The 26,078-nt window shown below is 54.5% G+C and overlaps 10 protein-coding genes across 10 annotated transcripts; 4 read left to right on the forward strand and 6 right to left on the reverse strand.

The window, feature by feature from the left end:
• Window positions 1–842: 842 nt before the first annotated feature.
• On the reverse strand, window positions 843–1,670 carry BAUCODRAFT_23284 (uncharacterized protein; the record flags this gene model as incomplete). Its single annotated transcript, XM_007676134.1, has 2 exons — window positions 843–1,474; window positions 1,532–1,670. The coding sequence occupies 2 exons, from the start codon at window positions 1,668–1,670 to the stop codon at window positions 843–845; spliced, it is 771 nt and encodes a 256-aa protein (XP_007674324.1).
• A 364-nt stretch (window positions 1,671–2,034) lies between these two features.
• Window positions 2,035–4,563, reverse strand: BAUCODRAFT_32586 (uncharacterized protein). The gene is made up of 3 exons (XM_007676328.1): window positions 3,798–4,563; window positions 2,557–3,744; window positions 2,035–2,493 (listed from the first exon to the last, which is right to left on the reverse strand). The coding sequence occupies exons 1-3, from the start codon at window positions 4,326–4,328 to the stop codon at window positions 2,374–2,376; spliced, it is 1,839 nt and encodes a 612-aa protein (XP_007674518.1). The 5' UTR covers window positions 4,329–4,563; the 3' UTR covers window positions 2,035–2,373.
• A 644-nt stretch (window positions 4,564–5,207) lies between these two features.
• Window positions 5,208–7,503, forward strand: BAUCODRAFT_66783 (uncharacterized protein; the record flags this gene model as incomplete). Its single annotated transcript, XM_007676434.1, has 3 exons — window positions 5,208–5,514; window positions 5,683–7,191; window positions 7,244–7,503. 3 exons carry the CDS (start codon window positions 5,208–5,210, stop codon window positions 7,501–7,503), a joined length of 2,076 nt encoding a protein of 691 aa, XP_007674624.1.
• A 20-nt stretch (window positions 7,504–7,523) lies between these two features.
• Window positions 7,524–9,431, reverse strand: BAUCODRAFT_430075 (uncharacterized protein). The gene has a single exon (XM_007676911.1). The coding sequence runs from the start codon at window positions 9,188–9,190 to the stop codon at window positions 7,592–7,594; it is 1,599 nt and encodes a 532-aa protein (XP_007675101.1). The 5' UTR covers window positions 9,191–9,431; the 3' UTR covers window positions 7,524–7,591.
• Window positions 9,432–9,760: 329 nt separating this feature from the next.
• BAUCODRAFT_23288 (uncharacterized protein) lies at window positions 9,761–13,082 on the forward strand (the record flags this gene model as incomplete). The annotated part of the gene is made up of 4 exons (XM_007676135.1): window positions 9,761–9,837; window positions 9,892–10,536; window positions 10,586–10,946; window positions 11,001–13,082. 4 exons carry the CDS (start codon window positions 9,761–9,763, stop codon window positions 13,080–13,082), a joined length of 3,165 nt encoding a protein of 1,054 aa, XP_007674325.1.
• A 1,195-nt stretch (window positions 13,083–14,277) lies between these two features.
• Window positions 14,278–14,687, forward strand: BAUCODRAFT_32593 (uncharacterized protein). The gene has a single exon (XM_007676329.1). It carries the CDS (start codon window positions 14,318–14,320, stop codon window positions 14,570–14,572), a length of 255 nt encoding a protein of 84 aa, XP_007674519.1. The 5' UTR covers window positions 14,278–14,317; the 3' UTR covers window positions 14,573–14,687.
• A 566-nt stretch (window positions 14,688–15,253) lies between these two features.
• BAUCODRAFT_23289 (uncharacterized protein) lies at window positions 15,254–16,369 on the reverse strand (the record flags this gene model as incomplete). Its single annotated transcript, XM_007676136.1, has 4 exons — window positions 15,254–15,331; window positions 15,398–15,869; window positions 15,926–16,206; window positions 16,262–16,369. The coding sequence occupies 4 exons, from the start codon at window positions 16,367–16,369 to the stop codon at window positions 15,254–15,256; spliced, it is 939 nt and encodes a 312-aa protein (XP_007674326.1).
• A 2,054-nt stretch (window positions 16,370–18,423) lies between these two features.
• BAUCODRAFT_23290 (uncharacterized protein) lies at window positions 18,424–19,679 on the reverse strand (the record flags this gene model as incomplete). The annotated part of the gene is made up of 3 exons (XM_007676137.1): window positions 18,424–19,457; window positions 19,515–19,608; window positions 19,659–19,679. 3 exons carry the CDS (start codon window positions 19,677–19,679, stop codon window positions 18,424–18,426), a joined length of 1,149 nt encoding a protein of 382 aa, XP_007674327.1.
• BAUCODRAFT_32598 (uncharacterized protein) lies at window positions 19,659–23,364 on the reverse strand. Its single transcript, XM_007676330.1, has 4 exons — window positions 23,026–23,364; window positions 22,654–22,967; window positions 21,276–22,602; window positions 19,659–21,219 (listed from the first exon to the last, which is right to left on the reverse strand). The coding sequence occupies exons 1-4, from the start codon at window positions 23,096–23,098 to the stop codon at window positions 20,150–20,152; spliced, it is 2,784 nt and encodes a 927-aa protein (XP_007674520.1). The 5' UTR covers window positions 23,099–23,364; the 3' UTR covers window positions 19,659–20,149.
• A 425-nt stretch (window positions 23,365–23,789) lies between these two features.
• On the forward strand, window positions 23,790–25,804 carry BAUCODRAFT_147061 (uncharacterized protein; the record flags this gene model as incomplete). Its single annotated transcript, XM_007676912.1, has 8 exons — window positions 23,790–23,916; window positions 23,969–24,018; window positions 24,077–24,319; window positions 24,373–24,391; window positions 24,426–24,663; window positions 24,719–25,051; window positions 25,112–25,394; window positions 25,451–25,804. 8 exons carry the CDS (start codon window positions 23,790–23,792, stop codon window positions 25,802–25,804), a joined length of 1,647 nt encoding a protein of 548 aa, XP_007675102.1.
• Window positions 25,805–26,078: the final 274 nt, after the last annotated feature.

Here is a 26,078-nt window from a genome sequence, read left to right on the forward strand (position 1 = left end):
TGATCCTTGGCTTTTTGGCCATGACTTTGGTGAATGCGAGGTCGAAGGTTGAACGCTGAGCAGCACGGTGAAAGTGGGAGTGCAGCTTTACTTGATTGCGCCTTACCTCCACCTCCGCGCGGAAGAGATGAGTCCGCTGCTTACAAGCTTCATTCTTGCATGGCAAACACCACATGAGGATACCGTTTCATGATTGGCACTACCCTGGGATCGTGCGATGGCATCGCAGTCTAGCTGAAGAAGGCGGGCCAACCCAATCAGTGCCACAGTCGCCTCGAGCAGCAGAGATGCGAACTGAGCGACTAAAGCACTGCTCAATCGTGCGCACTTGACGCCCGGCAAACGGCAGGTAGCCAGCAGCGCGAAGGAAGAGTTTGAGGCATTTTTAGACGGTGCAGTGCATACTTGCCTTCGATGATGCAGACGACCCGTGATGCCCGAGGTACTATGCATGTGAGGGAGTGGGTATGAGGAAGGCGGTGGAATGATTCATCTATAGACGCGCTTGGTGGGAGGAAGACTACCGCTTGGGAAGGAGCAGGGAAGCTCGCCTATGGCGTTTGTGTAGCGATGGTGCCTATGCGCGTTGGTAAGCGCAGGCGTATGTACAGACGATGTCTTCATATACCGTGAGGAACCTGCGGAGGCTTCGCTTCTCGGTGTCGGTTTATCTCGGCATGGAAGTAGACAGTGGAGAACAGTGTTTGATGGCACGCCTGAGCACAATCCACCAATCGGTCACAGCCGTCTGAGGAACTCTTGACTTCCTTCGCTATCCATATGCCAGCGCCTCTTACACACTTCGCTCTGCTCGGCTTCGCAGCCGGACATGGAGTCTGATGCTAGGAATCAATCATGAAGCAGCATGTTCCACCGGGCGCCGCGACAGCATCGCGCTGCAAGCACTGACAGACCGGCTGTCTACGGACACAACCGCTTCGTCCGAATTGGGACATTTGATCTCGAACGATGCATCCAGCACTTCCTCCACTGAGCTGCCGCCGGTTGACGGCGGCCGCAAAGCGTGGACGTTTTTGGCAGGATGCTGGCTTGTTGAGGCAATGATTTGGGGGTTTCCACTTGCCTTTGGCGTCTTCCAGCGATACTACTCCGCACATGAACTGTTCAAGGATAGCGACGACATAGCCACTATAGGCACATTGGCAACTGGCATAAGCTACCTCGGTATGCCAGTCACGAACGCTATTGCGTTGCGATGGCCACAACACCGCCGAGCAATGTGTTTCGCGGGATGGCTGCTGTGCCTGATCGGCCTCATTGGCGCTTCGTTTGCAAGCCGAACTTGGCATCTGCAGCTCTGCCAGGGCTTCTTGTACGGCTGTGGATGGGTCATATGCTATACGCCATTCTTGTTCATGCTCAACGAGTGGTTCTTGGTGAAGCGGGGACTCGCGTACGGCATTCTGTTCGGAGCGTCCGGTGTTTCTGGCCTTGTATTCCCAGTCATCCTGGACTGGTCATTAGAGCGATTCGGCTTTCGAAACGTGCTAAGAGGCTACGTTCTACTGACCGTAATCGTAGCTGGACCAGGATTCCTCTTCATCCGGCCACGAGTTGCGGCGGAGTCTGCACTCCATTACCAAAACAGCACGCAGCAGAGCAGTAGGATCGTAGTAGAACAGATAATGCGTAGCTGCACAAGCATCCATTTCGTGCTCTTTGCTGCTGCTATCTTCATACAAGGTTTAGGGTTTGTAAGTATTCAGTCCGAGCCGTATTCATGGTAAGATTTTCGCTGACCACACTTGACATAGTTCATACCTAATATCTACATCCCGTCATTTGCGGAAGATCTTGGCTTACCGGCATCGACCAGCGCAGGCCTTCTGGCTCTTGTCTCATTGTCGCAAATTCTTGGCCAGATATGGCAGGGCTGGATCTCCGACAAAGCCAACATCTACTTTCCAGTGGCAGCCTCTGCGCTCATTCCCGGCTTGGGATCACTCTTCCTTTGGGGCCCGGCCAAAGGTACGGCTCGTCTTGCCCCTTTCGCGATGATATGGGGCTTCTTTAGCGCAAGTTACAGTGTCTTATACACCAGAATGTGCACGTTCCTGACCGTGTCGAGTGATGGAGGGAAAGACGAAGAGTTTGCTATGTTGCTTTACGGGCTATTCAGCTTCGAAAGAGGCGTCGCTAACATCCTCGAGGGACCCATCAGTAGCCGTCTGGTTCGAAGGAGCACCGCTATCAATATCGACAGCTATGGTCTCGGCAGATACTCTGACGTGGTATGGTTCACCACATTGTGCATGCTGGCAAGCTCGCTGGTCGCTGTTGGATGGCTGTTCAAGCAGCGAACTGAGCGCACAGCCAGCGCTAACGATCAATGATCATGCTCTTCTTTTCGCCTCAAACGTAGTCTTGCCCTCTCGCCTTCCTGCCTTGTGCGCTTGAAGCATACAATCCCGACTTCGCGGTCTTCCCACCCAAACGTACCAATCCGACGAGGTGGTGAACACCAGCAACAACCTATCAGACGAGAGAACAAGGTTAGCAACGATCTACAACACGTCTGGAACGAACCTCACTTACCCCGTCAACCACACGGACTGTCTCACCCACCGCTTCCTCAACAGCCATCTTCATATCCGTCATGCCAGCGCAGCCGAGCGTAAGCACTTCTGCACCTTGCCCAGCCAGTTTGACGGCCACATCCTGCATAATCTTCAGAACTTCCTGCCTCGGCTTCCTCTCCAGATCAAGCACGCCAAGATCGCAGGAACCCACTCCCGCGCAAAAGCCATCCATGCCATAATGCCGAACGGCGTCTGCGTGCATGACCTGACTCCGCCTTGAGGTTGCGACAATGCCGAAACGTGCCCCAAGCGTTCTAGCTGCGAAGAGACTGGCCTCCATGATGCCGATGACTGGGACATCGAACTCTTCCCGCAGCATGCGGATGAGAGCGTGATCTGAATAGCACGCTACTAGCATTGCGTCGTAACCTTCCCGTTGCTGGAGCGGTATGATGGCACGTGCGGCGGCGGCAGCGCTCATGATGTTGTCGAAATTACCTTCTACCGCAGACGGAGCCGGCGGAGGTGATGTGAATCCCACTACTTCGACGTCGGAAGGTAGAGTAGGCTCGACCATCTTCACGCAGTTGGCTGTCATTGATTCGGTAGCGTTTGGATTGCAGATAAGCACACGTATCTTCCTTCCACCTCGTGGTAGTGGTCGCTCTGCAATCTCGTGCGTACCATTTGTCAAAGTTCCATTCGTGGCAGGGACACCATTAGCGCCTCTCGCCTTCATGTCTTTCAGCATTGGTGGCGGTACGACTCCAGTCTGGTTCGCTATCCTCTGGTAATGCTCAACGCGTCTGTGTCGTCCGAAATCGAACGTTCTTGACTTGCCTTGCGTGCACAAGTCAAGATCGCAGTCCGCAATTACAATCTCGTCTTCGGTGGTCTTCGCTTCCGCTAGGACGTCGCCTTCCGGACCGACAATGCATGAGCCTCCGATGAGCGAGTACTTTCCGTCGTCCATTCCACACCGCGCCGCCGACACCGAGAATGCAGCATTAGTGTAGCTGCCATGCTGCATAACCAGCTTGTGATGGAAGAGCGCCGTCTGCTCGGCGACCCTTGGATCCTGATTCTTGTCTGAACCCCAGAGATGCGGCGCAAAGCCAGCGGTGTTGTAGCCGCAGAGAACAACTTCTGCTCCTTGCAGGCCTAGGCAGCGCCATGCTTCAGACCAGCGTCGGTCATTGCAAATCTATACATCAATCAGCGGGACTTAACTGGCAGATTTGGTGGCGATGTATTTACCATCATGCCCATGATCGGCTCAGTCCCGTCTGCAAGATCAGGCACGCGGAATGCTTCAAAGCCAAGATCACCAGGCTTGAAGTACCTCTTCTCCAGTTGGTTCGTAGCCTCCGGATCTGCAAAAGGTTCGAAGTCGCCTGGTAGATGTATCTTCCTATACTTGGCAATGACAGATCCAGACTTGGCGTGGTAGTAGACACTCGTGTTGAAACGCTCCCCATTCTCAGCAGCTTCTGCGAAGCCAACGGAGACGTCGACACCGAGCTCACGAGCTTTGTCGAAAAGAGGTGCCGCATTTGGGGACTTCGTGACATCGCCGTGTTCAAACCAAGAAGCCAGCTCGTCCGCATCGTTGATGAGGTAACGCGGGAAGAACGTAGTGAAAGCGGTCTCTGGGAACAGCACGAGTTCTGCACCTTGGCTGCTTGCCTGCTCCAGCAGTGACAACATACGGTTCAGTGTTTTGTTGCGTGGGTCAGTGCGATGGGTAGCACCCATCTGGGCCGCCGCGATGCGGATCGTACGTGCCATAGCCAGCGCCAATGCAAGTTGGTGAACGAGAGAAGGGAATGAGGGAACCGATCAAAGCTGGCTGGAAGATTGCTTCGCAGATGGTAAAGCGTAGCACTGAATGAAACCACTTACACCGCGTAGGACATACTGCCTCTGACCTCGAATTGTGCCCTGGCAATGCAGAAATATTGAAGCACTTGGCCGATCATGGCCCGCCAAATAGTACTGTACAATCGTGTTCGCCGCGTCTGGCTCGATAAGACGTGAGCCGACTGATAAGGTTCCAGTCGGCGAGAGTGGAGCTATTATTGCCGGCGCAGGTGCGGTCCTCGGGTCGGCTGTAGCTTACCCTTTCGGACGCACATGGCGGGTGGAGGCTGAAGCAGTGAAGATCGAGAAAGTCGACGTTGCGGCTACGATACCTCTTACTGCTTGGGCATTGTAAATGTGGCTGTGTCGTGAGAGCTCTAGGCCGAAGCGTTGGTGCACAACCCAGTAAGGTACGCTTGGTACTGTGGCCACGCGACGGGGAGGGAGGTTTCCGTTCGAGGGGTTTTCTGACCTCCACCACTTCGGGCCTTGGTCGGCGTTCGAGGTGGGCTGGATTGGCGTGCGGAGTTGAGAACGTGCTATCTGACTCAGGTCCACCGAGCAAGCCTGCTGCAGCTTCCCGTGGCCATCAATGGCCAGCACGGGTTCGTCTTCTATCGGTGCTCGTGATGCTAGGTGGTATTGCCGTTATCGGAGGCGCCATAGAGGGGCTGAACAAGATACGCTGTAAAGCAGAAGACGGCGTCGCGGCTTCTAAGCGATAGCTCGCAACTTGGCATGACAATGGAGACTCCTCATATAACGGCGCAGTCGCCCTTCCATGCGCCGCCTCTCCCCATGGTGCACATGCCTGGCTTCCCACAGCAGACCTCGACGTCGCCTCAACAGGGTCAGGCTGACGGTCCGGATCGGGCGAGAGCCTACAAGTCACGCAATAAGCGGCCATGCGACTTCTGTCGCTACAAGAAGGCCGCCTGTCATCTGGAGAACAAACCGCCGTGTGAGCTGTGTATACGTTACAACAAGGAGTGCACCTTCCTCGAGTCACCAGCGAAGCGGCGCCGACCGAACCACGATAGTGATGGGAGCAACAACATGGCTAAAGGCAGCCACCCACACGAACCACATATGAATGGCAGCAATATGCCTCTCGGTGCAAGTTATGTCAACGGCACATCGGGTGGCAGCATGGACATGCAACAGGCTCTGATGTGGGAGAATGGCATGCCACCGTTCGACATGCCTGGGCTCGGCATGACGCCAGGCATTGGACCTGCGGACTTCGCGTTCGACCCAGCGCTGTATCAGGAGCCGAGCATAGCATTCGAATCGTATGAGCCAATGTCTGCATCTACCGCCCATGTGGACAACCTGGCCTCGCATCGGCTACCCGAACATGTACACATGCCGCACCATTCGATAGATACTTCGCCTACTTCACAGATAGCACAACTTCCGGCAAGCCTGCATCTTCCGGTCGATGCAACAAGCGGCGAGCCGTCGCTGGACAATCAGGCGTCGTCCAATGCGCAGATCGTGGGCATGAGTGGTGAGATGGATCCCTATCTGCTCTCGCGGTATCGCTTCGATCAGTACAACGAAGCTGCGTTTCAGTCCATTCGTCTGCGCAAGGTCAATGGAGGCTCATTATGGGATGGTAGCGTACCGGCCTTTTTCACGATCGCTCACAATGCGCTTGCTGCGAAAGCGCAGCCCGGCGAAAAGCCCGACGTTATGGACAAGTACCGACAAGATGTAGACGAAATGGTGAGCGATGATGTTGGAAGGCGGCTTATACGGCTGTTCTTCAAATATGTGCAACCATACTTTCCGCTTCTGACACGCGAGGGGCGCCAAGAACGGGATGAGAGCGGAATCAGAGACCTCAACAGCATACCGACGTGCATCCTGGCTGCGATATATGGGCACGCGCTACCGTTCTGCGCGTGGGACGAGAAGCTATGCGTCGAAGTGTACACTCCGCCTTCAGCTGATGCACTGTTTCGCATCGCTTGGCAGGCGTGCTGGCCTTGCATACACACGCCATCTCTTGCCGTACTGCAAACCATTCTTCTGCTTGTGCAGCGCAGACCTACGAACAAATACGTTAGCGATACACCAATGAAGTGGGTGATGATGAATACAGCCGTTAGCGTGGCTCAAGCATTGGGTCTTCACCGTGACCCATCCGCATGGCCTCTTCCTGCGTGGGAGTGCAAGGTCCGGAAGCGCCTAGCATGGGCAACGTTCGTACAGGACAAGTGGATCGCACTCAATTTCGGCCGCAGCAGTCACATACAGGCTGACGACTGGGACGTTGAACCACTCGTGGAGTCTGACTTCGCGGACCACGATCGAGGCCCGGAAGCATCCGTGGGTTTCTGGGGCCAGCACTTCATCAAATTGTGCGAGCTCACGGTCATTGTTGACGACATCATGCATAAAATGTTCAGCCTCAAGGCTACGAAAGCATTGCACGGGAATTTGGAAGCCACGCTTGAGGTGGCGAAACCGCTTCGTCTCCGACTTACTGAGTGGCACCAGTCGTTGCCAGTGGGCCTGCTCCCACAGCGAAGCGCGGGTATCAACTCACCCGAAAGCGGCCGTCGCCGGTCACTACAGCACGAGCTGGACGGGAACGGATGCCTCTACCTTGCCTACATCACTGCGAAAATCGAGCTTTTCCGGGCAATGCTGCGGCCACCCATGACTGACGCGAACACTGCAGCTGTGACCGCTCTCAGGACTGGCGCACTGACTGTTGCGGGCGAGGTCACAGAGTTCTTAGAGCATCTCAATGCGCGGGAGTTGGAGGCTTTCTGGACGAGCTGTGAGCTCAACTGTCCCTCCGCTGGGGTTTACATACTGACGTGGAGATACAGATGCGCGTACGAATTTCACAATAGCAAGCAGCTTCATGCTGCTGCTTTTTGTCACTTCACCCAACTTGCCCGACGCGAAGGAGTGCCTAGCATTACTCAGTGGCTGGCGCTCGCTTCTTCGCATCAAAAGTCGCAGCTGCGATCTCCTCAACCTAGCGCTGCTACGCCTAGACGGCGTCTACGTTGCAGGAATGGAACGCTTGATCGAGCTGAGTCCAGCAGCGGTTCAAGCTTGGGCGGAAAGTGCACAGTCAAAGTGAGCGCACTATAGCATATCGTTCGCTGAATCATATCTAGGTCTATCTCAGGTGATGTCACCATCGTCGTTGTCATACATCATTGTAAAGTCTATACATCGAACGCTTTGCCTTTCGTCTTCTCCACTACCACATCACTTGCTGTCTCGCTGTCGACTCCATTAAGGACGTCAGCAGGGTCAACGGATGCTGCCATTGGACTGATTTTGTGTAGGGCCCAGTAGACGAGTCCGGCGACGAGGATACTGATCAGCCAAGCCAGGCTGTAAAGGTAGATTGCGCCCTTGGGAATATGAAGCCTGGCATTGCAGGTTTTCGCCAAGCCAGGCATGTTGGGCACAATTCCGCAAGCGAACGCTACGAATGCGCGCCAGTTGAAGCCTTGCCAGAACCAGTGCGCTGCTGCGGGAGATCTCGAGTACAATGCCGACAGTGACAGCTGCTTCCGCCTGATGATCCAGAAATCACACACCAGGATACCAGCCAACGCTCCCAGGAAAAGGCCGTAGCTGCCCAAGAAAGAAGAGAATGACTTTGCACTGTTCTGGATATACCACGGAACGGCGCCCACCGAGAGCAGAGCGCAGATGAAGGCGCCGCGGCGGTTGTTGATGTACTTCGGAAACCACAAGGACAGATCGTTCGAAAAGGAGACGCTGTTGGCTGAGATGTTGGTGCCAATGACGGCAAATGCCCAGCAAGCTCCAGCGAAGAACTGTGCGGCGCGGTTGTCCCACAGCTGAGCAACGTACAATGGATTCCACGCCTTCGACGCAGGAACTTTGTAAATGACTGTCGCGGCTGAGGTGACAGTTGCCCCGAGCACACCGCACATGGTGACTAGCACCATGAGACCAACGGCTTGCGTCCAGAAGACCTCCCTCGGGCGCTTGGCGTAGCGCGTGAAGTCCGGCATGTTGAGCGCAAGCGTTGCCTTGGGACCAATGGCTGCCGTGACACATTGAAAGAACACCACGGCTACCGGTGTACCGTCGGCGATGTGTGTGGGCTTGTGGAAAGTCGGGCCAAATCCTTTAGCCTGCACAAGGGCCCAGATGAAGAGCGTCAGGCCGAAGGCTGGCATGATGAACGTCTTCGCCATGAACATGTACCGCAAGTGCGAAACGTTCAGGTAAAGGAGCGGCAGCTGAATGATGATGAAGAGGAAGAAGCACAGCAGCTGAGTTGACGTGACGTGGGCGCTGGCAGGCAGATGGTTTGGGAAATGGTTGAAGGAGGGCCAGATGGCAGAGATCATGATTGCCAGACACTGGCCGCCTTGGTAGCTTTGCGTGCCGAACCAGATGACTGCCACAATGCCGCGAACGAGAACGGCGAATTTGCTGCCGCGCATCCCAAATGCTGACCTGCAATAGACTGGAAAGTTGATGCCGAGCGTCGCGCCGACGTAACCGTCAAGCATGGCTGGAACACAGACGAGTGCATGACCGATGAACACCGCGAGGATGGCAAGACCGGGATTCAATCCTTTTGTGACGGCGGTCGAGGAGACTTGATACATCGAGATCGAGAAGGCTTCAGCGATCCAGAAACCCAGGAGACTGGGCCATGACCAGGTCCTTTCCGGACTGTTCAATGGGATAGGCTGCAGGTCTTTGTTCGTTGCTGTCTCATTCGACTCTTTCCCGTCGCTTGCGGAGGGCAACTCGAGTCGACTGAGAAGACCCATGATTGTTCACGAACGACGCCGTGCTGAGTTGGAAGGTATGGATGGTGGTAAGAAATATGGTCTATGGCCTCTGGCAAGCCCCAACTCTCACACTTATCTGTTCGACGACACAGTAGCATCGAGCCCAGCGACAGTCTTCTGAGCGCCACATAAGATAGCCTGACACAACGGCCAGACCTCCTAGCAGCGTCTAAAGCAGAACCGTTATCTCTGTCGCGTGCGCAGAACCCGCGCTGACACGAGTCTAGGTCGGCTTCCAAAATTCGCCCTATCACTTGGCCTCGGTGGTTGTTGGCCATCCGAAGTTTAGGCGTACTTGTCTTGGCGCACGCGGCCGAACGCCAAACACTGTCTGTAGCAGTGATCTCCGGGTAACGCACAGGATCAGCCGGTTGTGGATTCTAGGCCGAGTGCGTACTCAGGAACACCCTGCGGAACAGAACAACAGATAGGTGCAGTCACCATGGTGTTGATCACGATTCGGCGGACGGAGCCAACTGGCTTTCCGACGGGTGATCATAGCACTCAAGGCAAACTGCTGAGTTTGACCTTCCTTCCACCCTGACAAACATGGACGAACGGGTACTGCCGTCGGAAGACGAGATCAAGACATACTACTGGGAGCACGGCCACCCATGGTCTGATACGTGCGTAGAGTCGCGCACTGGGCGGCAATGGACGCACAGGCTGACGGCTCGTAGGTATGACAATCCAGACCTCATAAGCTTGCCGAGTCTCCTTCAGTACAATGCCAACAGGCGACCGGAGCAGGTGGCTTTCCTGCGTCCGCTCAAGGATTCGTTCGTCAAGGTGACATGGCGGGAGTTCAATTCAGCAGTCAATACCCTCGCCCGGCATTACTCTTCAGCACTTGATGTGCAGCTCAATGAAGCAATCAAGGTCGACCAACAGCCGACTGTTGCTTTGCTTGGAACAGGCCATACCATCGGGTATTTTGCCACCCAATTGGCTTTGCTCAAGCTCGGGATTCGAGTGTTACTGCTCAGCCCCAGCAATGCCGATGTAGCGACAAATCATCTCTTGACAGTTTGCAATGCCGTTGCTGTCGTTTCTCAAGCTAACTTGCAGTCGGCTGTCCACGGACTGCACGTCGTGGAGCTGGTGCCCTTCGAACAATCGATTGCACACGGTGCGAATGACGTTTCCATCCTCGCTTACAATGCGCGAGATGTATGGAACTCGCACTCGCTGATCATACATTCAAGCGGAACGACAGGACTTCCAAAGCCAATAATACACACGCATCGTAGTTTGATGCTCATTGCGCGAATGTACCGGCTCTTCCCCGACTTCGCAATCAATAACTGGTACTTGGCATTTCCGTTGTGAGTACTGAACTTTCCAGCACTCGATCTTCGTCTAACAGCCGTGCAGGTTTCATATTGCTGGCATATCAATAGCTCTTAGTGGCCTTCCCAATGGGCTTACACTTTCCTTTCCGCCGGAGAATTGGCCGCCGGCACCAGGGTCGATACTCTCCGCCTGGAAACAGCTTGCCAAGCTCGGCTTCCCTGTGGACTGTTTGCACTGCGCTCCTGCTGTGATTCAAGATCTCTATGAGTATATTACAACTACAGGCAACGACTTCTCGCCGTTAGTGGATCTCAAAGTGTTACAGCCGGGTGGTGCGGCGCTGAACTTACCCATGGTCAACAAGCTTATCCAAGTTGGTGTCAACGTTAAAACGACATACGGCAGTACAGAAATTGGACCACCAATGCGAAGCATCCCGCATGTACGTCTTCGCCAAGACTTCATTTGGCCTAACAGATTACTGACATTTTGCCAGACACGGCAGAACCCGCACTGTTACCGTGTGCGTAACTTGTATCCTGAGGATGAGCATTATAAGATGGAGGCGCTGGGCGACGGACTTTACGAACCTGTTGTGTATAGGGGCTTCCCGCTTGCCGCCGAACTGTGGCTCGCACCAGACGCTCCGAATCCTTACCGGACGAACGATCTTTTCACTGAGGAGCCTTTAGGAAGCGGGCTCTACGTCTTACAAGGCCGCAAGGACGATCTTCTGGTACACACTAACGGCGAGAAGACTAACGCCCTTCCTCTCCAGATGGCGCTTGACAGCTGTCCTCAGATTGTCAAGGCCGCAGTGTTCGGCTCGGGTCGACCTTGCGTCGCCGCTCTGATTCAACCTTCTACCACAGTCCTTACAGCCGGCGACAGAGAGTGTATCTTTGCCGCTGTAGAGAGTAGTTCCGTGCTCTTTCCAGCCCACTCCCGCATTGCGCGTTCCATGGTGCATATACTCGGACAAGGTGAGACCTTACCAGTCACGCCAAAGGGCAGTGTGCGGCGTAAAGAGGCTGAGCGCATATACTCTGCTGCTTTAAATGGTATGTATGAAAGGCTCGAGAACGGTGATCAGCACGACCATAGCGTGTCTGTTGAGGCTGCGTACTCAGACCAGGAATATATCCTGGCTTGCGTAGAGCAGGCGCTTGGAAGACAAGGATTGAGATCTAATGCTAATCTGTACCGCCTGGGCCTGGATTCTCAAAAAGCTGTCATGCTTCGATCAAAGTTGATGAAACGCTTTGGTCGCTTCCCTCTGCACTTCATCTTCGAGTATCCAAGCGTAGAAGCTCTTCGTAACAAGCTAGTCGATCAAGTCTCTTCTGAAGCGGGCATTACAGCTCCCAACAGACACCACGACTGGGTTCGGCAGGCCATTGATCGGTATACGACTGAGATCATGTCCTGGTCGGAGCCGCTGGCCACGCCGCCGGCCACCCCTGGGGAGGAAGTGGTGTATCTGACCGGTGCTACAGGTGCGCTCGGCAATGCTCTGCTTGAGTGCTTCGTGGCAAATCCCACGATCGAGAAAGTGTACTGTGCGATTCGTGGCAGCAGTGACCGCCTTCGCTCGTCTATGATACAACGGGGCTACTCATCCGCGGTTGTCAACAGTGCGAAGCTCCACGTCGTGCCTTACTCCATGGCCGACCTACATCTTGGACTTGGTGAGGATTTGTATGCTCAGCTGGCGGCAAAAGTAACAACGGTAGTACACAACGCTTGGAAGATGGATTTCAATGTCCCAGTGACCGAATTCGACGGCGATTGCTTGCAAGGCACGGTGCGGCTGATGCACTTCGCAAGCACCGGAAGGCGGAAGATGTTTGCCTTCTCAAGCTCCGTAGCTACCCACCTCGGTCCTGCAGCATCTGGCTCTGAGGTTGCGGAGACCGAGGCGATCAACGAACCGTCACTGGCATTAGACACTGGATATGCGCAAAGCAAGTTCATCATTGAGATTGTCTTGCAAGCATTCGCCAGGAACACAGGCCTCAGTACGAAAGCTTTCCGGATCGGTCAGCTTTGCGGCCATTCAAAGCACGGTTCCTGGAATGAGAGCGAGATGTTCCCGATCATGTTCACCACCGGCCTGAAGCAGCTCAAAGCGATCCCTACTTTCACCGCCCAGAGTGTCGACTGGCTGCCGGTTGACATTTGCGCGAAGGCGATGAGTGACATCCTTGCCGGCGGAAAAGCCGAGGAGCCTACGCATGATCATATCTGCATGGTCCACAACCTGGTGAACCCACGTCCAATCTCATGGACCGATTTCCTTGACTGCCTTACCACTGCGTACGGAGAGTCAATTCAGCGTGTATCAATGGCCGAGTGGGTAGCAGGTCTGTATAAACTTAGCGAGGCTGGTGTTGTCAGCCCAGGCATGAAGCTCATCGGCTTCTTCGAGAGTATGGCGCAAACACCGACACAGAGCTGCGCGGTATTCGCAACAAGTCGATCTGAGAAGCTCAGTGGTGCTCTAGCTTCCGCACCGTGCATCGATACGTCGCTGATGCACCTCTATCTTCAGAAGTGGAAAGAGACAGGCTTCTTATAGCCTCGGCTGTACCAAAGCCCGTCCCAATCGTACTGTTCCTATCCCTTGATGTCAGTACGCCCAACTCGCCCTGCTGAGACCTCCTCGCTTTGGTACGCCGTCTGCCACCGTCGTAACACTGCTGCTATTACTGAGCGTAGCACCCTCCAATGAATTTTGCATCGTCTTCTTGCCGACTCAGATATTTTGTGCTTCCGCACATCTACTCCGAACTAAGAAAAACGCTACATTACGCGCGATTCCCGTTGTGTGGCGCCACTTCGTCCACAACGGCTCGCTGAGGATGACCTGCGAGACGGCTGGTAACTTTGCGGAAAGACGCTGCCTTCGGATTAGGCAACCTCCGTCCTAAAGGGGCTGGTTATGCTGCAGCCTCCAATCGTAAGTTTCTAGCTCAAGCGGACACTAAGAGGATACCCAGGCATGTACATCACTGACATTAGCTGCGTTGAGTCGGCTACATTGGACGAGCGAGGACAGCTTCATCCGGCAGCTCTGCTGCAACCTGCTAAGTTCCGCATAGTGTGCCACCACTTATGACTAGCAACATCATTTTGCCGGCTGCAGTATGTCCTGTGGTGCCGATCGCAGGAATGTGCGCGTGCCACAAGGATGTCGGCGGCCATCCGCTTAGCTCGGTAGTAGATGATTGCGAGCGAGCAAACCAATGCATATTGTTATGGCACCGGTTTTCCCTTCGGCAACGGTCTTCTACCGAGACGTTCTTCGTCGCCTTATCAAGCCAGACCTATCCTGCCCGATGTCATGCCCCGCCTCGCAGATACAGGCTAGCAAATGGCAAAGTTGTTTAGTGTCCCAATGGTGGAGACCGCTTCTGTTGTGCCGAATTCGACGCCACGGGCTTGGGCACCACGTGCAAAGCTTCTTTGCTGAGTCAAACTAAGCAAGAGAAACCTGACTCGGCGGGACTCTTACGACATCGGAGGGTGTTGATCACATACGCATATCCGTCCGACGATACGTAGAAGTGGGCGAACGTTGCGCCATGGCTTGGTCAGCTATTTCAACGCTCGCTTGCTCTAGTCGAGGGGGTAATGTTGCTGCTTGTTGGAAGAGGGACGTATCGGCGCACGCTGTCGCCCAGGTCTCCCAAAGCTCCTCGCTAAGTAGTCAGTGATCGTTGAGCGCTTTTGCCCAGCTACGGATTGTAGCTGCCACGCCTGGTAAAATCTGCCCTTCCGTGCACAATAGCGGCAAGGAAACTGGCTTGGTCCATGCTCGATCACCTCGTCTCGAGCACTCGAGTTTGTCGCACTAGAAAAACACCAGCGCCTCCGATGTTGATGCGACTAGCGAGCACTTGTTTGATTGTAACGTTCTACTGCACCTCGGTCCCAGTCGCACTCGCCGAACCTGCTCTCACTCCCAACGTGTTAGCTGCCGCCACACCCACGCAACGAGCCAAATCTGTTCGGAAATACTGCACCATGCGCTGCAACCATCGAGGGTTTATGCGATATGCTTGTTGATGTGGGTGGCGCAACTCTCGCGTAGGAAGCTGTCTCTGCTGCATCTCTGTGTTGATGACATGGGCAAAGTGACCTGCAGCATCCTTGGCGGGTGGACTTGACCAAGAGACCACTGCCCCCAACGCGCTGTTCACGGCTCACTAGAACAGTCCCGCTTTTTCGACTGGTATAAGAAGTGGCTGATGTTCATAAACTCGACAACGGATCATTCCGCGCCATGAAGCCCGGGATAGCGTCGAAGATGCCGATCACAGCTCCAACAGCGGGCGTCGGAGACGGATAGGACGGGCCAAAGTAACTGAGCAAAAGCACCGTATGCACGATCGTTGAGGCGCTATGGCTGTCAGACTGTTCCCCTCGTTCGCAAATGACCTTGGGCTTCGTGGAAAGGTAGTTTCGAAGTTATTAACAGCCCGATGGAAGTGCGAACCATATCGACACTTTAGTGTCATCGAGGGGTTACTACTTAGAAGTGCTCTGTCAGGGTGGTGCGCCTGTCGACGATGGAGAGCTTCCCAGTACGCCATGCGCTTCTTATTCCCGGCCTGAATCCAGCCGAAGCAAGGCATCCTCATGCGGAGCCTGGGTATCTCCGAGTCCTTTCGCCAAGCACTCCTTAGCACAAGCCAACCCTTTGAACTCCCGAATAAGAGAACAGCCAGAACGCGAACAGGCAAAGCGTTAAATGAGCTCGTCGCCGCCGCTTCGACCGACGTCTTCGATAACCTTCCGTACCTCTCCCTCGTCGAACATAGGTCCCTAAGCGTGGCATTAGCCACCCTCGCTGTGAGCAGAGCGACCGCTCCTCATGCGGTGAGGACTCACCATGCCGTCACACTTTGCCATCTTCTTCAGGCGCTCGCAAACTTCGCCAATATCTACCGCACCAGATAGGTAAAGTGGATGAGATTGCAGCAGATCCCACGTCGCACTCGCCGATAGCAGCTGAGACTCGCTGGTTGCTGGGCTGCTGAGTTTGCCGGCTGTCGTCTCCGTTGATAGAAGCCCATTCGCAAGTCTCCTCGGGTCAAAGTTCGGTTCAGGCATTCCGGTCCACTTCGGTGCTCGTGGTTGTGGTAGCAAACTTGGATCGTCAACGAACCCGGGTGGATGGCTTGCCGTTGGTGATGTTGCAGCAGTAGCCCGTAAGATTTCGTTCTCGGTCTGTGCTCGTTGTAACATGAGCTTTAGTCGCTCGTTATCCGACTGTAACGAGGAAGTCGTCGTTGTCAGAAGGTTGAGCTTAGCTTCCAGATCCCGCACATGTCTCTCTTTACGTTCTCGGAAGGCGCGTTGACTGTACTGCTGTCAGCACTGCCGGTGAGAGGAGGAACGAGATGCGGCTATGCATACGCTGCTCGGTTCTGTGCCTTCCGTCGGGACTGTGCAGGTGTCATGCTCTCCTTCTCCTCGCTGCTACTCCTTCTACCCTGCGGGTCATTGTCCATGTCCAAGTTTATACCACTATCGACGGAACTATTGTGTAGGAGTGACAAAGACTGGCCTTGCGGTGAGCCGGCAGTCGTCGGGAGAGGAGTAAGACCCGTGCCATGGCTGCTGAGAGAGGCATCGAAGGTGGTATAATCGAAGGAACCACTCAGGAATGCGTTTGCGTCGAGTGAATTCTCTAGGCTCTGACTCGATCGTTAGCGTTGGCCTGCCATCTCAGACCACCATGGGGCTGCTCACCGGTATCGGCATAGAGCCATCGCTGCTGACCCCAAGAAGGCCTGTATCAGCACCGAAACCTAGGTATTGGTAGGGTTGTGCGGTCGGCGCGAAGTAGTTGTAATCCATGGAGTCCATTACCCTCGGCGGCAGCGAGATCAACAGGTCATACGTCGTTGCCACGGGAAGTGCTAGGTAAGTCGACGGTTGCCGAAATCTGTTGCCTTGGTATTAATGGGTAATCCTCAGCCGTACTGGGGGGCTGAACTTCTGAAGATCGACTGTAAACACCTGGTTGTGCCTTGCGAATCATTGAGAAAAGGAAGATATGCGGAAGTACGAGACCAGTTGCAGGTACTAGGGGTATGTGAAGCTTGGATACATGTGCGGAGTATGGCAGCCCTGTGGGAAGCAATGCAACATACCCAACCTACCTTAGAGAAGCCCTACAGCTGCATGCCGAGATGGTCCAAGTTGGCCCCCAGCGCAGTCGTAGGCCGTTGGAAACCCCGGGGAAAGGGTTCGACACACCGTCTGCAAGTGGACCCGAGACTATGAATCCTTCCGCTACCTGCGAGCGAGCCGGGGCCGAGCGTAAGATGGCAAGAGAGAGGGGACGAGGGGGAACGTGGTGAGATTGACAAGTTTGGAAGTCCGCCCAGCTGCTGACCAGCGGCGAGATTGGTGCGGTTAGAGGCGTGCCTAAAGCGCTAGCGCTACCTCGCACGGCATTATTGTCTTAGCTCGCCCGAGCGTGCAGTTTTGCTGGGGAGCTGCTCTCGTCGGGTCAGGCTACGGATTGCAGAGTCAGCATGTTTGATTGCAGGAGCGCTAACGTCTTCAGGGTGAAGCGAGAAGGCCGCCGAGAGCGGAGGCAAGGATACGTCGCTCAACAACGGAGCTCCCTACGGGCCGGCGACCAGCAGTAGGGCTGACCTTATCGCCGACGGGAGCATGTGCAGCGAAGTAAAGTGCGGGAGTTGTGCTCAACGTCTAAAACGTTGCTCTTCCAACGGGCAGCCGCCATAGTAGACGTAGAAGATGCTTGATACTGAGTAGCAAAGGCAGACTCGAGCCCAAGCGGCCTTGAGTGGCTTCGAGAGCGGATAACGCACGCACTTGCCAGCCTCGGAGGTCTGGTGCATCTGGGATTGGCGGTCCGTAATACGAAATGCTGGAGAGAAGTCCGCAACTAAGCGCATGGAAGAACGGCCAATTGTTCGTGGCTTACGCCCTGTCAGCGGTTTGCGTTGAACAAGCACCGCAGGGACGCTTGGTCTGGACTTGGGACTACATTATAACCGTCTACGCACATCCAACCAGAGATCTGATTACACACTCATCGTTTAACGAATGTGAAACACCATGTCAGCTTTGCTGAATCCACCGATCGCGAAGCTTGACGTTGATCAGAAGCTGAAAGGCTGGTCGGTCGAACATTGGCAACGCATGCCTGCTGGGCACGCCTTTTCGTCCTCAGTACATGCACTTTACTGCTCTCCCGGCGGTGCAGCGGACCGTCTAGCAGCCGGCACACACCGCCTAAAGTTCGGACATCGTCCTACACCCACGCTGGTAGGTGATCGACCAGGTTCAGTAGGTAGCTAAGACTGCTAGGTGGTCTGTTCCTGGCTGTACGACTGGCCGGAGACGAAGAGCCAGCTTGATAAGACCGGGTACAATGTTCTGGACGCCGGGTGGCCCTAAGGCTGAAGATTGCATCAATGCGGCCCGACAGAGTGCTGACAGGGTCTTCTTCCACAGCCATTAGCGGTGCTTACACGTAAAAGGCCGCCTACCCCTCTCTTGCTGACTTGCATTCGGACGCTCGTTGTCGGCTGACTGTAGGTCCCGCCGACAAAGAAGAGATGGTCGGCATTGCACTCTCAGCGACCAGAAGTCCATTACGTAGATTCCAACACATACGGAAGAGCACTTCAAAATGTCATATCCAGCGATGCGCCTATATTGGCTAGCTCTACCTCACTTGCTGTCTGCAAGCCAAGCGACCAAGTGCGGTGGAGTGAACAGTCAGCTTTGAGTAACCGCATGGGCTCAGTACGCAAGAGACCCTATTGAAGCTTGTAGTCTGATTAGCACGCTTAATCGGCTCTGCCTCATCTCAACTTGCAAGATATAGCCTAATTCGTGTAAGCCAAAAGTGGATAGTGCAGCCTTCTATATCAAGCGGCTTCGGCACGAGCCTCCATGAGCGGTCGAAGGCTCGTCAGAGCTATCCATGTAGCTTCTTCGGTCCGTATAGTTCGACTGCCTTGCTGCGGTAGCACATTAAGCCATCTGTCGAAAACTTCTTTAGCTTCTGAGACACCGGCAGCTTGCAATTCCGCGTCTGCAGACAAGGCAGCTTCCAAACCTGCGACACCGCCAAATACGATCAGCAGGTGCTGCCAAGTCGGCTGTACACACGATACAGAGTCCGCTGACAAGACTGACTGCACAGACATGCCTCGCTCGCTCGTGCCAATGCTAATGTCGTAACCGCCGTCGTACTGACACTCCGTGAAGACTGCACCGAGGGACGAGGCTTGCCGGACACTGTAACCCCAGTAGTAGCCGGCTTCCTCACGTGGCGTATCTGGTGACACTGCTTCGCCATGCAGCATATCTTGTCGTCCAGCTTGAGGTTGATCCGGCAGCTTTACCGTGACTCGTGATCGTTCCTCCAGCGGCACGCCTACGAATACCTTCTGCTGTAGCCCGCAATCCACAAGGGTGCCTGGGTTGCCGTCTCGGTTTTCACCAGGGTGTAAGGCGACGCCCTCACGAAAAATGCACCATTCGTCGCTTCTCAGATGGTGCGGCATGTCTAGGCTTGGCGCTACTCCGGCACATTGGAAATCGGCGTGCTTTGGAATGAGCGTTCTGCGCAGATGAGGTGGCGTTTCCAAGTAGGTCAGCATTTGGACGAGGAAGTTATTGGGATCGGTGTAGCCTGTGTAGCCATCTTCGTCTGGAGGCCTAGCCTTGACAGCGCCGTCATCAAACACCACCACCTCATCGACGCAGAAAACGGCGCACGCTCGCGCTATCTGTCCAGCTAGGACCGTCTTCAGCTCGCGCGTACCTGCACTGTTCTCGTTAGCCGTCCCAGAGATGAACAAATGCGAGAGAAATTCCGAAAATTCAGGTGATGCTCGAAGTGGTGGACCGGGACGAGGAAACACGAGTCGGACAACCAGTGACGTACGACGGAGATCTTAGACCTACTTGCGGAGTATACTGCCAGGCAACGCAATGCTCAGTGTGTACTGACGCCCTTTTGTTGCCGTGAAGACGGCCGTAGGTTTAGACGTATCAAGCTTGTTAACGTTCACTGCACGTCCATCGTCGTTGCCCAGCTTTCGCTTCTGCAAAACCGTCAGTACATTGCTTGCAGCTCCTGACTGCGACGGTTCACCTTAGCCTTGTGAGAAGACATGCTAGAGAATTGTTTCTGCGATGCGAATAGAAACTTCGCCTAACGGGACAAGCGGACATCTACAACGTGCCTTAGGCTGCACTGTGGTGGTGCCGTCTCAGGCGCTTCTGGCGCGTCGACTATATTGCTCTTTGTAGATTTTAATCAGGCAGGTTAGACATACTGCAGAGGGCTTCAAGGCTTCGGGCGACAAAGCTCAGCTTCGTGTTGATTGAAGACCTTTGGTGTTGCTTTGAAAGCGCCAGCGAAGCGCCGACACGCGCTCAAATCCTTCGCTCTGTTGATCCTGAATTCATGTTACTCCTGCTTCGCCCCTTATAACCTCTATCTTTACCCTCCACAAGCCTGCTGCCCCAAGATACGGATTGCTCGTAGCCTGTTCCTTGACGATGGTGTCAAGCGCGCTAAGTGTGCATCCGTGCGAGCGGAAGTAGCATGACTTTTCAAATCGCAAGCATGCCATCATACTTCTACGCCACGCCTCCGACCACCAAGGAAGCGAGACCCTCTTCCTCACTCCTAGCCGTGATCTTCACCGTAACGCCACTCTTGGCCGAGTACGCCATCCTGACCATCGCGCCGACCTTCCCGCCACCGACAGACTTGCCGTACAGCCTCAACTGGTGCGTTGATGGACTAAGTGCAACCTCAGACCCCTCGAGCGGCTGCATGCCAAGCGCCTTCACTAGCATCTCGACCGCCTCAGCAATGCTCTTCGCGTTCGAAAGCTGCAGTGTCTCCTCCGCCTCGTCTGTGCCGCTGCTTTCCAGCCCGCTCCAGATGTTGTCGAAGGAGCCTGCAAAAGCTGGAAGAACGTAATCGGCGCCCGTCAAATCGAGGTCCCCAACCTGGTACTCATCTTCGTAGCCGCCTTCTTCTGGCTCGGAAGTCGACGGGTCGATCTCACGGACCGTAAACTTGAGCACATTCGTAAAGGAAGCTGCCACGAAATCTGCATCCCCAGGTCGAGTGAAGGAGACGTAAACAATACCCGGCTCGTCCACCTTCAGCATTGTTGCGGGCAGGATGAACTCTTCTTCAAGTGTGCTTGCCTCACCGTCTCCGCTGGTTGGTGTACATAATACGCTGACCTCGGAAAGGACATAGTCGGGTATTGTGTTCTTAATGTCGAATTGCAGTACGAAGTGGTCCTTGAACAGATGCTTGACGGCGTTGACGACGTATTCGGTCTCGCTTTCCGTAAGCTCGATCACAGGGCTGCTCTTGAGTACGGCGCCGTAGTTCGAGAATTCTGGCACTGCTTGCAACTGCTGCGCGTACTTTTGACTTGCAACGGTTGCCTCGCGTGCAGCATCTGCGACCGCTGTGCCAGCTTCTGCCTTCTTCGGTCCGATGGAGGGCGCCTTGAGGGTGGGTGTAGCGGTTGTCAGCTTCTTCGTCCGGTCCTCAGCCAGGGACTGCTCGCGCGTGACCACAGGTATCTTGGATAGATCAAAAGGTTCGGCAAACGCTTCCGCAGAGGTACCGTTGACGTAATGTGCTAATTGATCTTCCAGCACTGGTAGAGAAAACATTGAATCTGCAGGGTTCTGTCAGCGAGACGCAGTCTATACCTCATCATCCCCTGCGACATACCATTCCGGACGAACTTGCTCGCCACCTCATCTTCTTCCTGCATCAATCGCAAATTCAATGCCGCCCTATCACGGACCTCATCATCGGTATCGTCCAAGCACCGAGTCAGCAGCACATGCACGCTCGACTTGACATCAGGATCCGTTTGACCTACGCCAAACTTCGCGAGCGCGGTCACTGCAGCGGCGCGAACGATGGCATTTTCCAATACAACTCGGTTGTAGATGTACCGGATGTACTTGGTCGGTTGCGGTGTCTTCGGTCCTTCCATACCCAGCAAATGCAATATCCGGACTGCCAGCTTCGTAAACTCGCAGTCCTCAATGAACTCGCAAAGATGCGAAAGCGCTTCCTCTTTGCTTTCAGGCACAAACTTGATCAGGTCGAACATGCTTTCCACCACGGCTCGCTTAAACTCGTACCCGCCTTCGTCGCGCAATATGCCGGAAAGGAAGGTGAGCATACCCGCCTGTTTTGATGGGAATTTGAGACACAAGGTCCGAATGGCTTCAACAATAGTCACTTTGAATTCGTCCGTGATCTCCGACATGAAGTTGCTAATTTGCTTCATTAACCGATCGACGCTGCTTTCGTTACCAGTCTTGAGGAGAGTGGTGATCGCGAAGGTGGCGATACTTCGGTTGGTGTTGCTGATGAGGGCCTCAATGTCTGGATTACATGACCGCACCGCATCCGGTTTGAACGTTGCGAATTGGTGTAGTATACGGATTGCGGCGAATTTTGACACGGCACGTGGCGAAGTGAGGAAGAGCTGAAGGACGTGGATGGCTTGCGTGACCTCGCTGTCGGCCAGGTCAGGCATGGCGCAGATGGCTTTGGCGGCCTCGAAGTTGACCATCTCGCTCTTGTCGCGTAGCCACTCGTCCAGAAGCTTCATCATTGGTCGGCGAAGGCTGGGGTCGTCTTCTGCGAGCTTGGCCGCCAGCCGTACGAGCATCATTCGCGCAGCAGGCGACTTGACAACACCAGCTGCGCTATATTGCTGCACCATCTTCACGAGCGCCATGCGGTCATGACTTCGCATCTGATACAGAAGGCCAATGGCGTGGTATTGCGTCATATAGTTGGTGCCGGCTGCGCTAAGCTGCGACTGTGCTGCGGCGCTTGCGCCGAAGCCAAGGTTGAAGCCAGATGAACGGTTGGTGGATGAGGCTGCCTCCTGCGTCTCGCCTTGCCATCGCCGGACGATATCGCGAGCTATGGGAAGCAGATGGTACGAAGACACCAGCGCTGCCGAGGAGACCGAGGGTTGCTTGTCGACGATCGCAGTTTTGAGGTTGCGTTCTATTGCTTGCACGGTTTGCGACTAGCTGCAAGTCAGTGTGTGTCACCTTCACACCGGCTCGCCAGAACATACGTCTATGATTCGACATAATGCCCGAATAGCGTTCGCCCTGTACACCACATCACTCCCCACTGCTGCTGTGTCTTTCATGATGCTGCTCGTGACCATGATGACATCCTCCGCATCCTTGCTCAGCTCCTTGATGACAAGGTACACCATCTGCCGTAACGAGGCATCTTTGTTCTGAAAAAGCTTGCTTATGCCAAAGAAGAGGGATGTCGCTTCTTGCTGTGGGAACTTTTCGCCGGTGAAGAGTAAAAGAGCAATCTTGGTGAGAAGTACTCGACATCTTCGGGGAGAGATGGGTGATGAGTTGAAGACGCGCGCTAGTAGACATATGTCAGTCCACGTACTCCAACATATTGCTCTTCGCGCCTGTCGTGCCTTCTTGAAATACGCTGGTTCGATCCACTTTCAGCAGGCCATCAGCGTCCTCATCCTTCTTGTTGAGCGCCATGGCTGCGGCGCTTCACTTGTGCCTTATTGTGCCGACATGTGTATCCCACTCTGGCGTGCGGAGCCCGGGATAAAGACGTGTATACCCTCCTCTCAATGGCATGTCACGCATGTAGTCGGTGGAAGGTGTCCCTTTGCAGGCGCCAAGAAAGCTGGGGTCGCAGCGACGGACGAGGCGAATCCCTGAAAACGGTTCTTGCTCACCTTCTTGGCTATCGGGCCTTGATCTCCTCCCTACCTCGCTGAGTAACACGGACACATGCACGACACCTGCTCTCGATCCAACCGAATGGCTACATGTTCCGCGACGGCCAGTCTCGTTGGCCGTGCACGTGGTATCAGAGGTTCGGATCCGTATACCTTGCTGGGAACTCCTCCTCCAGGGTCATGATAAGGATATGCAGGAACGTGTTGCTATCTGGTGGCCTGCATGAAGCAAGTCAGCAACTACCGAAAGGTTATTACCGCATCCAAATTATGCACGGCGAGCATGGCCAGCTTGCAAGCTGCACTCATCCATAAGTGGCCCAAGTCTCGCTACGATGCCCGTGGGTGTAGATGCGGCGGCGAGCTCAGATAAGCCTACAGTACAGCCCGTCTCTTATACTCAAACCCCGTCCTCCGTCTTGTCGTCGGTCTCTCTTCTCACCACACCTTTCTGCTTATCCATCTCCCGCGTCCAGCAGTAAATAATGGCAGAAAAGGGAGAGCAAAAGACGGCCACCGCAGCCCCTATACTGCAGAATGATGATCAAGCCGAAGGCACCGTATTCATGAGTAAGGACGAGGCACATTTGGCAAGTCTAGGCTATAAGCAAGGTACGTTTGTTTAACACAACACACCTTTACCCTCGAGCTAAAGACGACGTAGAATTCCGGCGTCACCTTGGCATGTTCGAGAGTTGGGCTGCTACATTTCAGGTATCCTGCAGCCTCGATCTCGAACCCTTCTATGGATGTAGGGTTGATCGGATGACAGTCAATGAACACTATCACTGGCATTCCAGTACTGTTCGGTTGGATCATGTACACGGGCGGTCCGACGTCCGCATTCGCCAATTGGACAATGGTCGGCGGCTTTTCATGCCTTGTCGCCCTTAGCCTTGCCGAGATTGCTGCTGCTCTACCAACCGCTGGTGGAATCTACTTCTGGTCTTACAGTCTAGGCGGCGAGAAGTGGGGCCCGTTCCTTGCCTGGATGACGGGGTGGTGGAACTTCATTGTAGGTTGAGTGTGCTCGATATAACATGTTAATTTCGGCTAACATGACTACAGGGTAGGTGGCCGCGAGCATGTGATGTTGAAGACTCGCTAACCCGTGTGGTAAGGCTGGGTCTGTGTGGTTCCGGGAGTACAGCAAGGCTCGACCAACTTCCTACTATGTGCTATCGAAATCGCCTACCCCAATGCGGAGATAGTATCGAAGGGCTGGTTCGCATGGCTTCTGACGGCAATCGGTATGTTTGTTGCTATGGCACCGAACGTCATCTCCCAAAGAGTGCTGCGGCTCTACTTCCGCTTCGCAACCCTGAGCTTCTTCACATTGTTCCTCCTGTACTGGATATGGTGAGTTGAGAACACCATGATAGACTCTGAGATTACCGCTAATTCTGGTTGTAAGGTTTCCCATAGCCGCAGCGAAGCGCGGACACTTCCAGTCAGCCGATGGAGTCTTCAAGCACTTCTATAACGGCATCAACATAGGCGAACAGAAGCAGGCATCGGATGCATATACTTGGGTCATTGGTGTCCTGTTCGGTGCTTGGGTGTTCTTCGGTTACGATGCTAGCGCTCACCTTGCTGAGGAGACTCACAACGCTTCCGCCGTAGTCGCGAAAGGCATGTGGACCTCGACACTGTCCGGCTGGGTGCTTTCCGTGCCTACCGTGGTTGTTGTGCTCTTCTGCATGCAGGACTTTGACAGCATCATAAGTGCTACGTACACCAACAATTGGTATGCTCAAAGCCGATACTTGGTTTGCTGCAGACGAAGGCTGACTTGGTGATATCGAAGGGCGGAGTATATGGTACAGCTTATCGGTCCGAGGGGCGCCATAGCCATCTTCAGTATACTCTGGATCGATTCGACTTGCTGTACCGCTGCATGCTTCTTGAGCGCGCAGCGAGTTACCTTCGCCATTTCCCGTGACGGCATCTTACCCGGCTCGAAGATCTTCCGAAGACTCAGCCGAAATAAGATGCCGGTCAACGCGGCCTATTTGGTATGCGCCCTTAGTATCGCCATCACATGCGCCGTTATCGGCAGTACAGTCGCTTTCAGCGCCATCACTGCAACCGTAAGCGACCCTCTGATCTGTGATTCTACTCCGCGGTACCCTCTGACGTGTTCTAGGCAACAATTGCTACGAATTTCAGCTACCTCTTCCCAATCCTGGCTCGACACACCGTTGGCCGTACTACCTTTAAGCCAGCCGAATGGAATCTCGGTCGCTTTTCGCTGCCAATCGGCATCGTCGCAGGAACGTACATCTTGTTCCTCTTCAGCGTGTTGCTCTTGCCGCAGCTGTATCCTGTCACCGCTGAGACATTGAATTACGCACCGATCTGCATCGGCATTGTCACCACGATCAGTCTGGTGGGTTGGTTTCTCCCGTTTGGTCTGGGTGGTCGGTATTGGTTCACTGGACCTAAGCGTACGATTGATCAAGCAGACTCGAGAGATACTGGGGAGAAGGTGTCGGCATGATTGAGTGACTAAGGTGAGCACGCAAGTGATGGAAGCCGGTAGGTCAAACGTGAGGAGACGTAGACCATTTCAAGTACGCTGGCGCCGAACTCAAGAGTTGTTCAAACCAATGTCCACTGTCATACCGGTTTCCTTCCGCTAGCTGACACATGGCCACCGAGCCAAGCACAGGAAGCCACAATCCGCCTTTTTGGCATAGTCGGAGGATCCAGTGTTGGTGCCGACACTCTTTTAGCCAGCGGTCCAACAATTAGCCCGAAGCCCGTTCAACCAT

This window comes from Baudoinia panamericana (assembly GCF_000338955.1).
Source record: "Baudoinia panamericana UAMH 10762 unplaced genomic scaffold BAUCOscaffold_4, whole genome shotgun sequence".
In the NCBI taxonomy this organism is placed as follows: domain Eukaryota; kingdom Fungi; phylum Ascomycota; class Dothideomycetes; order Mycosphaerellales; family Teratosphaeriaceae; genus Baudoinia; species Baudoinia panamericana.